Raw genomic sequence first — 11,817 nt, 5'->3', positions numbered from 1 at the left:
GGGCGGGCTCTCCTCTGCCTTTGGTGCCGGGAGGCGGGCCTCGGGTCGCGTGGCCGCTGGCGGGCGGGCCTCTCGGGGCCGGGCGGACTCACGTGACCCTTGCGGGCCTCGGAGCGGCGGGCCGCCCAGAGGAGGCGGCGACGGCGGTGGCGACCGCAGCACGGGAGGTAGCGGCCTGGGGAGGGACCGCCGGCCGCCCTTTCGGACATCCTCGGCGGAGGCGAAATATGGCGGAGGCCTCGGCGGCGGGGGCGGACGCGGGCTCCGCTGTCGCCGCGCACCGTTTCTTCTGCCACTTTTGTAAGGGCGAGGTCAATCCCAAACTACCGGTAAGAGCCCCGTGTGTCCCGCGCTCCGGCGCCGCGTAGGTCCTTGGTTCCTAGGGCTGGAAACCGGGTCTTAGGCTGCCCGCACACCCGTGATTCCCTTGACACCGGTGTTCTCGATACCTGCTGCCCGCTGTCTCCGGGCACTGGTCGCAAACCCTAGGCATCAGGGCCAGGGTCCTGCCCAGCCCTCATTTCCGCGGCGTCTCCAATCAGCCCCCCATTTCGCTTCCGCTCTTTAATACCACCCCCATTTTTTTTTTTTTTTTTTTTTGTCTCCTCGGTGAATTCTCGGGCAAATCTGCGTCCAATTTGCTCGCAGTCCCCTTCCTTGTCTTTTCGCGATGACCTATCCCCTGTACTCTCTGTTTTTGCGGCTCACCTACTCTTTTTTTCCTCCCACTTCTCAACCAGATCCTCCCCCTTTCTGCATCCTCAGTGAGCCGAAATAGCACATTGCTGAGGACTTCTTAGTAGGTTTTGTTGAAGTGCAGAAAGAGGAGGTTTGGAAGGTAACAGTTGGAAGAGGGAGATTTTGTTCTTCAGTGGTTTTTGGGTTCTTGTGAAAGTGAAAATAGCAGTGTACCAATGACTTGCAGACTGCGCTCCCTGTTGCTATTGAAGGAAATGGCTTTGGGAAGAAGGTAGGACGTACTGTTTCAACTTATTTTGGATATCACGTTGCCAGTGTCTTTAGCTCCACTTTCCTCGCCCACCCCCTCCATTTTTTTTTTTTTCTGTCCAGGAAAACAAAAAAAGGACAGAATGTTGGGACTGCTTTCTCTGATATAAAATTGGTTCTGCCAGGCTGTCAGCCAATAGAGTGGTAGGGCTATGCTTTAAAAAAAGGTTTCTGCAGCATGCTAGCCAGTGCCAGCGCCCCCAATTATAAGCCTTTTTCTTGTTCGGTGGCGAGATTTCTTAAAACGAGTGGCAATGTCATAATTTATTTTATAATCATGGTATCTTGAATACATGGTGTCTTTCTGTTTTTTGTTTGCTTTTTGCACCAAGGTCTCACCATGTTGTCCTGGCTGTCCTGGAACTTGCTTATTCGGATCAGGCTGGCCTAGAGCTCACAGAAGTCTGTCTGCTTCTGCCTTCCTAGGGTTGGGATTAAAAGTGTGCACCGCCATTCCTGGCTTTGAATGCACTCTTAAGAGAAGGCCGACTAAGTTTCTGTGTCATTAGCCATATATACTGAGGGTTGGTTTCATTTGCTGCCTTTGCTTTATTCTGATGTGCTGTCTGCCATATTTCAACTCGGGAAAGAGTGTATACCTTATTTTTTGCCCCCAGCATATATTAGAACTCACACTGTAGAGAGGGAGTCTGGAATTGAGCCACTGTGTGTGTAAGATTAGTGACATGTTACTGAATGTGATGGATGCCCTGTTTAAAACATCAGCCCTTGGATCTGTAAGTGTGCACTCAAGGATTTGCCTTTCGGAGTGAGAAACATAATGTAAATGTCTTTTTCTTTTTCTTACCTGAAGTCTTCACTTCAAAAGGATGATTTGGTTAAGGCTTTTTAGGTATTTTTATAAGACTTAGTTAGACGAATGGATGATCTTTGCTGGTTTGTTTGTTTTTTTAACTCTGACTCATTGCTTGTTAAGGCTGACTTGTAAGTTGAAGCTTATCAGTGTGTAATATAACCAAAGGCTGCCTGCAAAAGACAGGGTTCTCTATGGCCCTATCGGTGAGTGAAAGCAGATGTGGTCTTGATCTTAAGGACTGCAGTTTTAGGTTTTTTTTTTGGAAAGACAAGGCAAACATGGGAAAATTAGCAATCATCATGCGTTGTTTAAGGATGGGGACAAGTTCTGAGAAATCCAGTTAGGTGATTTTCATCCTTGTGCAGCCTTTGCAGAATCTACTTAGATAAACTAAAATGGATGCAGTGTTTGTCACTTGCAATGTAGGTTTGAGGGCTGCCCTAGGCCCTCGTCCTTGTTAGGTAAGTAAGAGCTCTATCACTAAACTGCCTTATAGAGTTCAGGTTAGTTTTGAACTCAGGAACCTCCTGCTTAAGCCTCCTGTTACTGGAATTACAGGTAACACCCCTGCCCTCCAACCCCAGCAACCTGACTGTTAGTGGAATTACCCTGTGTAGTCTATCCAAAGTCACTGATTCACAGAAAGGTTATACAGTGCAGGGCAGCAAAATAAATGAGGACAGATAATACATGGTTTCAGTTTCAGAAAGGAAGACACGGTTGCATCGGTGTTATTGGAGACCTATGCCATATGAGGTGGATGGAATTAGATTGAATTTTCAAGGGCAGGTATAATTCAGCTTGAGAACATGCAAGACCAGGAGGAATTGTAGTTATGGAGTACATCATATTTGATATGAGTACAGCATGGAATGGCTAAGTCAGACTATTTGAGTTTAACATATATTATCTGCCTCTTTTCAGTTTTTATTTACACTTGTTTATTGTTTGTGTGTATGTGTATGAATGTGTACCATAGTGCCACTGTGAAGGTCAGAAGACAGCTTTTGGATGTTAGTTCTCTCCTTCCACCACATGGATCTTGTGGGGGTCAAACTCTGAGGGGTAGGCTTGGCAGCAAGCACCTTTCCCTGAGTCTGCTGCTTTAGCTGTTTTTAACGTCTGTGTTACTTTCAGTCACTGTGGTGCTCAGTAAGTAGCTAATCAGTGCTGTTCTGTGTTTTCCGGAAAAGGTGTGATAAGGTCAGACTTACTGCTTCCTGAGACAGGGTCTCTAGGTAGCCCTGGCTGTCCTGAAACTAGCTCTGTAGCCTGGGCTGGCCTCCAACTCACAGAAAAATCTTGCCTCTGCCTCCCAAGTGCTGGGGTTAAAGGTGGGTGCCACTGTGTCTAGCTGTTGTTTTTTGAGACAGAGTTTTACTGCATAAGCCTGGTTGGCCTAAAACTCAAAATGTAGCCCAGGCTGGTCTTGAACTCAGAGATCCTCTTGTCTCTGCCTTACTCCGGTGCTGAGGATAAAGGTGTGTGCCACTATGCCTGGCCAGATTTAGTTTTGATTTATGTGGCAACTAGTGGCTTTTATTTTGTTTCATGGGCATTTTAAATCTGTAATCTCAGGCAGTTATCTTGGAAATGTTTATCAGAAAAAACAGGTCAGTTAAGTGTACTGTTCAGTACAAATTTGTCTCTGTGATTGGTAAACCGACTCAAACATTGGTAACATGATCTTCATAGGATTATATCTATATAGGACACATGGAAGGTTTTTAAAAAGATAAATTCTATTGTAGACTTGAGAATCTCATTGCAGGGACCCAGGATAAGTAGGAATGCATAATTCCTTAGATTGGATGAATGGTGTGGAGAATCTGACTGTCCTTTGAGGATAAGCAGACTCAATTTATCATGGATACAGTTTTTCATTGTCTTAACTGAGTTCACAACCCTAGTGGATACTGAGAGGACACTGACTCTTTTAATAGCTGGATGTCCAGAACCATCACTTACTAATGTACTGACTGAACACCACCTTACATTAGCCTTTTCTTTGCTTTATGGGGTGGGTGGGCCTGTGGATTGAACTCCAGGTCTCAGACATGCTAAGCAAGTATTCTACAATTGAGAGCTTGTAAGGGTCATAGCCCTTGTTTCTTCTCCCTTCTTCTCCCTTCCCAATCTAGGGTGTATTTGTCACCCCACCTCCCTCTGTCCCTCCATCCTTCCTTTCTTCCTTCCTTCCTTCCTTCCTTCCTTCCTTCCTTCCTTCCTTCCTTCCTTCCTTCCTATATGTTGGAGAGAAGAGTGGGAGAGGAGAGGGAAGGGGAGGGGGAGAGTCAGTGGGAGGGGAGAGAGAGAGAGAGATTGATTGATTCTGACATAGCTCAAGCTAGCCTCAAATTCTGTATGACCTTGAATTTCTGGTCCTCCTGCCCCATCTCACAAATGCTAGGATATAGGTGTTAGATAAAGCATGTGCTGTTACGCCTTGTTTATGTGGTACCCAGGGCCTATTCATGCCAGGCAAGCATTCTATCAACTGCGCCTATTTCTTGATATATTTTTAAGTACTGAAAGGCAACTGCAGTAGCTTATCCAAATCTATCTCTGAAACTGCCCTTAGGTTTTGTTTATCATTTTTCTCTGGGGGCTACATGTACCTAACTAACTTTAGGGTTCATTACTTTGGACTGAGAATGAAGTATGCCTAATGCTATGTGATCAGTCATGTGTCAGCTGAGGTCATTTCGTTTGGCGGGAATGAATACTTCTCACTGCTCTTCCTCATCTCCCCTCTCTTAACTAGTTGTCTTCAATTTGTATGATCCCAAGAAGAGGACAGAAGGTTACTTTAGAAATAAGGTACCATAGAATGAGAAAAAAAGCATTAAAGGGAATTTAAAAAGAAAGGTATATTCAGTGGCCCTATTACCTCCTTATGCCTCAAAGAGGACTCTCTAAATGAATCATGTAGGAATTGCGCTCCTAGATGAGTTTTCATATTTATGATGAAAATAATTCTAGCAAAAAGTGGTAAGAAGCATACTTGGGATTGGGGGTGGGTATTTTTGTTTTGAGACAAGTTCTCTCTGTAGATCTGGCTGTCCTGGAGCTTAATATGTAGATCAGGCTAGCCTTATCCCCCTGTCTCTGCCTCCAGAGTGCTGGGATGGTAGAGCTGCTCCCTCAGTTCATGTCTATTTGTCTGTCTGTCTGTCTCTCCTTTTTTTGTGAGAAAGGGTCTCACTATGTAGCTCTGGATGTCCTGGAACTTACTATGTAGAACAGACTGTCCTCAAACTCACAGAGATCTGTCTGCCTCTGCTTCCTGACTGTTGGGATTAAAGGTTTTCGCCACTATGCCCAGCTCCAGATTGATAGGGTAGAAAGACATTTTATGTGTGTGGTGTGTGGTGTGTGTGTGTGTGTGTGTGTGTGTGTATCATCAGATGATAGAAGAAATATTTGAAGGAAATTTCCAGAAGCTTAATTCATCTCACTATTTTATTGAGAGGCAAATGTGGGGCCAAAACTAATGGAGTTACTACACTACAGTGATGGACAAAACCCCACAAAGGGCTGTTTGAAGGAGTGTAAAATTGTGCTTACTCCTATCAATACCCCCATTCTTCTTTAAATTATGCTCTTTCAAGGTGGAATTCCATAGTGATAATTATGTAGCAGAGTAGCCTGCTTTGCATTTTGATGAGACTAATGTGGTTCTTAAGTGTTTCATGGAAATCCAGATGAAAGACAAGTCTAATTAAAGACTCCTGGGATGTTGCTCACCTCTGGCTCATCCAGAAGGGTCTGGTGGGCTTCTCACTTCCTAGTTCTCTGTTATATCATCTTCTTTGCGCTAATAAATGTCCTTTTTAGTAAGTAATGCTATCTCATTTGGCTCTTTCCCAGCTACTTACCCAGGTATTAATCATTGTATTGTACTTACAATGGCTCCAATGTAGGAAAACATTCTGATCATCTCATAATAAGGGGAGCTAAGTGGTGTCCTTCTTCAAAAATTCATACTACTAAACTAGAGGAAAAATTATTGATTTGAGATAAATTTCAAAGATGCTAATCTTTGGATTACCTTGAACTCTATTATCTGTGACTTAAAATCTGTACTATCTACATGATTAGTATCAATCAGGGATAATGTTGGTGTTTTGAGAGCTTCTTAATATTTTGTTTAAAAATTGTTTTACATTTATTTATTTATTTATATATTCATTTAGAGAGAGAGAGAGAGAAAGAGAGTGAGTGTGTGTGTGTGTGCGTGCGCGCGCGCGTGCGTGTGTGTGCATGTGTGTCAGTGTGCTTATGCCATGGTGTATGTGTGGAGGTCAGAGGACAACTTGTGAGACTTAGTTCCTTCCTTCTATTATACAGGTCCTGGGGATTGATCTCAGGTTGTCAGATTTGGTGGCAAGTGTCTTTATATTTTGAGCAATCTTGCTGGCCCATAATTTATTTTTTTGAGAGAGGGTCACATGTAGATTGGCTGCTTTCAAACTTATAGTGGTGAGTGGTCTAGAACTTCTTTTTTTTTAATTTTTAATATTTTTTATTACATATTTTCCTCAATTACATTTCCAATGCTATCCCAAAAGTCCCCCATAGCGCCCCCCACTTCCCTACCCACCCATTCCCATTCTTTTGGCCCTGGCATTCCCCTATATTGGGGCATATAAAGTTTGCAAGTCCAATGGGCCTCTCTTTCCATTGATGGCCGACTAGGCCATCTTTTGATACATATGCAGCTAGAGACAAGAGCTCCGGGGTACTGGTTAGTTCATCATGTTGTTCCAACTATAGGGTTGCAGATCCCTTTAGCTCCTTGGGTACTTTCTCTAGCTTCTCCATTGGGAGCCCTGTGATACATCCAATAGCTGACTGTGAGCATCCACTCCTGTGTTTGCTAGGCCCCTCATAGTCTCACAAGAGACAGCTATATTTGGGTTCTTTCAGCAAAATCTTGCTAGTGTATGCAATGGTGTCCGAGTTTAGAAGCTGATTATGGGATGGATCCCTGGATACGGCAGTCTCTAGATGGTCCATCCTTTCATCACAGCTCCAAACTTTGTCTCTGTAACTCCTTCCATGGGTGTTTTGTTCCCAATTCTAAGAAGGGGCACAGTGTCCACATTTTGGTCTTCATTCTTCTTGAGTTTCATGCGTTTAGCAAATTGTATCTTATATCTTGGGTATCCTAAGTTTTGGGCTAATATCCACTTATCAGTGAATACATATTGTGTGAGTTCCTTTGTGATTGTGTTACCTCACTCAAGATGATGCCCTCCAGGTCCATCCATTTGGCTAGGAATTTCATAAATTCATTCTTTTTAATAGCTGAGTAGTACTCCATTGTGTAAATGTACCATAATTTCTGTATCCATTCCTCTGTTGAGGGACATCTGGGTTCTTTCCAGCTTCTGGCTATTATAAATAGGGCTGCTATGAACATAGTGGAGCATGTGTCCTTCTTACCTGTTGGGACATCTTAAAAATATGGAACGCTTCACGAATTTTCATGTCATCCTTGCGCAGGGACCATGCTAATCTTCTCTGTATTGTTTCAATTTTAGTATATGTGCTGCCGAAGCGAGCACGGTCTAGAACTTCTTATCTCCTCCTGGGATTACAGATGTACTAATACCACTACCACCGATACCACACTGCTCTTTTGGGATCTTTAAGAAGCTGTAATAGGGGCTGGAGATATATGGGCAGAGCTCCTGTCTAGTATGTGCAAGGCCTTGGGTTCAATCCCTAGTAACTTTAGCTGGATATAGTGCTGTATGCCTGTATTATACTTGGGAGGTAGAGGCAAGATAATCAGGAATTTAAAGTCATTCTTTGTTATGCAGTGAGTTCAAGGTCAGCCTGGGACACATGTGACCTTGTTCCCTCTACCTCCCCACAAGGCTCTAGTAAAAATAAAATACAATGCTGAGTTTGAAGATAAAGTGCAGCAAGTGCATTCCACATCTGATCAAGAAATGATATTATTTTGTCTCCTGTGTGTGTGTGTGTATGAGAAGTATGTGTGGACATGTACATCATGGCACATGTGTGATGGTCTGATGACACTTGGGAGCTAGTTCATTCTCTTGTGAGTTTCAGGGATTGAATTCTGATCATCAGGCTTGTGTGGCTTTAGACTCACTGTGTAACTCAGGATAACTTTGACCCTAAGGTCCTGTGTCTACACCTCCAACACTCCCTCAGCAAGAGTGATGGGATTAGAAATGTGCTCCAATGCATTCTACTTGTTTATTTAGACAGTGTTTCTCGCTGTAGTACAGGTTGATCTGGAACTCATTATCTCAATATGTAGCCTAGGTTGCCTTGAACTCTTAGCAGTCTTCTTATCTCAGTGTTAGGATTGTCCTTGCCTAGCAAATCTGTATTTTTGAGGGTGGGAGGTTAGTTATGGTCTCAATATTCTGACTAGCACATATGTGTATACTGGGAAATTTTGGAGGACTTTTTCAGTATGAGGAAGGAAAAGAAACCCGTAAGTTTATTGTAGGTAAAGCTCCTTTGGGAGCATAAATGCTGACAGGATAGTCATATTTTGTGTTTCTTTATGGTCAGCTGGCTTTTAATGACCTTTACTCTTGTTCAGGTTCAGGCAGCCACCTTGCAAGGAGAGCTGGGTTACTTCCTCCTCTTCCTCCTCCTCCTCCTCCTCCTCTTCTTCCTCTTCTTCTTCTTCTTCTTCTTCTTCTTCTTCTTCTTCTTCTTCTTCTTCTTCTTCTTCTTGTATTGTCAAATTATTAAGGATTTAATAATAAGTGTGTATTTCATTGTTTTTTAGCTTAGTTCCAAGAAATGAAGGAGAACTATATCAGTGGAGTTTGAGTGGGGCTGTTTTGCTCCTCAGGGAACATTTAGTAATCTCTGTAGACAGTTTTGCTTTTATAGCTTGGGGAAGAGGGAGGACTCCAGCTGTCATTTGGTAAGTAGCAGACAGAGCTGCTCCTAAACCTGCTGTAGGCCCAAATGTCAAGAGTGCTGAGGGTGTGAGAAACCGTGATAATGAACAAAAGGATGAATCCGTGGGCATTGACTGTGCGTACGGATGGCGCTTAAGATTTTTTTTTCAGGGTAGTTTTTTATTTCTGACCTGAGATCCTAAAGAGAATTTTCAGTAAAATAATTGAGACAGTATAATTTTTGCCAAAGCCCTCATGGGAAATGATTTTTAGGACAGGGACTGGAGTTGGGTGGCTGGTGGCTGCCATTACATGAGAGCAGATCTGTTAGGTTCCTTTTCTCTCTGAGCTTAGTGAGACCAGAGGTATTAAATTACTCACCTAAGATTACACACTGTAACCTAAAAGTATCCAATTTTTTTTTGTTGGTTGGAAATTTAGTAAGTGTGAGTAATTTAGTAAAACATTTGGGAATTCAGTTTGAAAACTAAAGGAAAAATAGAACACTAGTAACCTTTTCTTGTCATTTATGTTAGTATCGTGTTCTTTTGTCTCTCACAATTCTCCAAACATTTCCGATGCACTGGAGATGGTATTCTTGAGCTTTTAGTTCTTTAAACTCCTCATTGAAAGGGTGAATTGATGTTATCAGTCTTCCTTTTAACACTGATTCTTCTTGTGGTAGAAAGTGAATTTAGAGATACCCGTTAGAAATTTAGAGATACCCGTTAGAAGCTGGAGTCAGCTGCTGAGGGGTCTTTCCTCCACCTGGAAAGAGATAATGGGAGGCAGGCAGGGCCAGCAGCTTCTTTATTTACAGAGTGTCTGATAGATAGTAGCAAGTTTCGGTAGTAGTCAGGCAGAAGCATTGGCAAGTGGCACCCCAATGTTACAGGTCCGCATGTCAGCTTGGGTATTGGAATCCTTGGCTCTTTTCAGAAGGCCATTGTTATAGAACTCAGATATCTGAGATTGGCCTTGGAGACTTCACAGCTCTCTGGAACTTTATGGTGACTGACACCTGCAGGTTTTCTCTCTGCTTCCTTAATAACCATTACCAGCTTCCTGCTCTCCTGTGATCTCTGCTTCCACTTCCCTTCCTTCTACCTTGGCTCCTCTTAAACTGTTTAGTTAGTTGTCAGTGGCTGTTGCCACTGTTAGGAACCAACAGGTAGACAGCCAGGGTGCATGAAGGGCAGTCCTGAAGGGTACATATAGAGAATTGTCTAGGAACTGGTACTGTGTGCAGCCAAGACTGCATAGATGCAGGTATCCCCTCCTACCAGGGCAGGATCTTAGGTAAATGAGATCCGCAACAGAATCCCATGGTCAGCACAGTGTGAATGCAGGTCTGTGGGTGCAGTCAGTGGTTCTGAGATCTCCTCAGGCAGGTGCTTCTTTGCCAGGGCCTCTGTCTCTGCTGTTTCTTCAGCTATTAAATGGTTGTGGGTGTTTTGTACTGGAAAGCCAGACTCAGTGTGCTCAGAAACCAGGTATTGGTCCCATTTAAGCAGACTGCACAGGAACCCAGGATTGGGGATCAGAAGCTGCTTGGAGCTGAGAGGTTTAAGGTTAAGGTCAACTTGGAAGTACAGACAGCACCCAGGTACAAGTTGCACTTCAGGCCCGGTGCCATGATTGTGTTGGTGCAGCTGCCAAGTACTGTGCAACTCTCAGCGTACCCATGGATTGGCTTTGTCCATGGAGGCTTGCCCCTGCTGCTTTTCTGTTTCCAGCTGAGCTTGTCCATGCAGTAGAACTCGTTTTTTAGGCCTAACATTGGAACACTAGAGGAGGTAGCACAGGAAGGTTCTTAGCAGACTCTGAGTGAACCTGAGCCCCAGTTGTCTCTAGTCTACAGGCTAGGAGATGGTGTTTTCACTGTCACACTGTTTGTTTGGCAGTCCACCTTTCCTCCCACACTAATCAGTCACTAAGGCTTATGTTTTGACCCAATCATCAGTTGTAGTACTGTTTGACTGACAGTGCTTTGCTCAAGGCAACTTAAAGAGAGTGTAAGAATGACTAATTAGTGAGTCAGAGTGTCCTGTCATTAGTGTTCTTGTTATTTTCAGGAAACCAAACATAAGGAAGAGTGCTTACAATATAAACTTACAGAACTTAGCACTAGCAGCAGTCACAACAGATTTTGAAAGTATTTGACAATGCTCTACCTGCCCAGTGCCCAGAGAGAAGTAGGTCTGTCTTAGGAATGGAGCTAGCTGCGTAATCTTAATTGAAAGGAAGTAAGTACATGGACACTGTAAGGAGAGAGCTTTAAAAAGGAAGGAAGGAAGGAAGGAAGGAAGGAAGGAAGGAAGGACCCTTATCAAATAGAAATATTTCAGATTATTCTTAGAGTTTCCAATATGTAAATTGAGGTTAAAGGCCGAAAGATTTATATAATTTTTTTCTTAACTTGTTGGTAGCTCAAAGTTTTTTTTTTGAAAAGATTTTAAAATTACATTTACTTACTTATTGTGTGTGTATTATACCCTTTGTTTTTTAATTTAAATATATTTAGTTTATGTGTGTGAGTGTAGGGCATATGTATGTGTGCTGTGTGTGATTGGTGCTTGCAGAGGTCAGAAGAAGGCATCAGATCCTCTGGAACCTGAGTTAGGAATGTCTGTGAACCGTGTGCATGTAGTGCCCATGACTGCCAGAAGAAGGCATCTGATCCCTTGGGACTGGAGTTACAGATGGGTTCGCTAGGAATCCAAGCCGAGGGTTTCTGGAAGAGCAGCCAGTGTTCTTTTTTTTTTTTTTTTTTTTTGGTTTTTCGAGACAGGGTTTCTCTGTATAGTCCTGGCTGTCCTGGAACTCACTTTGTAGACCAGGCTGGCCTCGAACTCAGAAATCCGCCTGCCTCTGCCTCCCAAGTGCTGGGATTAAAGGCGTGTGCCACCACGCCCGGCTGCAGCCAGTGTTCTTAACTGCTGAGCTCTCTCTCCAGCTCCTTGATGTAGGGCAGGCTGATCTCAGACTAGCGGGAATCATTGTTGCCTAGAACTAGAATTCTAGGTGTTTACCACCATAATGCTTTGATATGCACGTACACAGCGAAATGATAACCAGTCCTGCTTTGAGTAG

The 11,817-nt window shown here is 43.5% G+C and overlaps 1 protein-coding gene and 1 non-coding gene across 4 annotated transcripts in view; one reads left to right on the top strand and one right to left on the bottom strand.

Moving 5' to 3' along the window:
• The first annotated feature begins 13 nt into the window (after positions 1 to 13).
• Positions 14 to 11,817, top strand: part of Rnf115 (ring finger protein 115) — a 68,245-nt gene continuing 56,441 nt past the window's right edge. For 2 of the 3 annotated variants that reach the window (XM_021157723.2, XM_021157721.3), the window contains exon 1: positions 14 to 329. In XM_021157723.2, coding sequence (XP_021013382.1) covers positions 228 to 329 — 102 coding nt within the window. In that variant the 5' untranslated portion in view covers positions 14 to 227. The remainder of the gene's footprint in view (positions 330 to 11,817) is intronic. The other variant, XM_085835646.1, reaches the window with a different exon arrangement.
• On the bottom strand, positions 7,289 to 7,395 carry LOC115030829 (U6 spliceosomal RNA). The gene has a single exon (XR_003836389.1). It is a non-coding gene; the product is annotated as a U6 spliceosomal RNA (small nuclear RNA).

The sequence above is a fragment of the Mus caroli genome, unplaced genomic scaffold (genome assembly GCF_978045245.1).
Source record: "Mus caroli unplaced genomic scaffold, Mus_caroli_1 scaffold_3, whole genome shotgun sequence".
Classification (NCBI taxonomy): domain Eukaryota; kingdom Metazoa; phylum Chordata; class Mammalia; order Rodentia; family Muridae; genus Mus; species Mus caroli.
The sequence above is the reverse complement of the archived record's forward strand: the minus strand, read 5'-3'. Positions and strand labels throughout refer to the sequence as shown.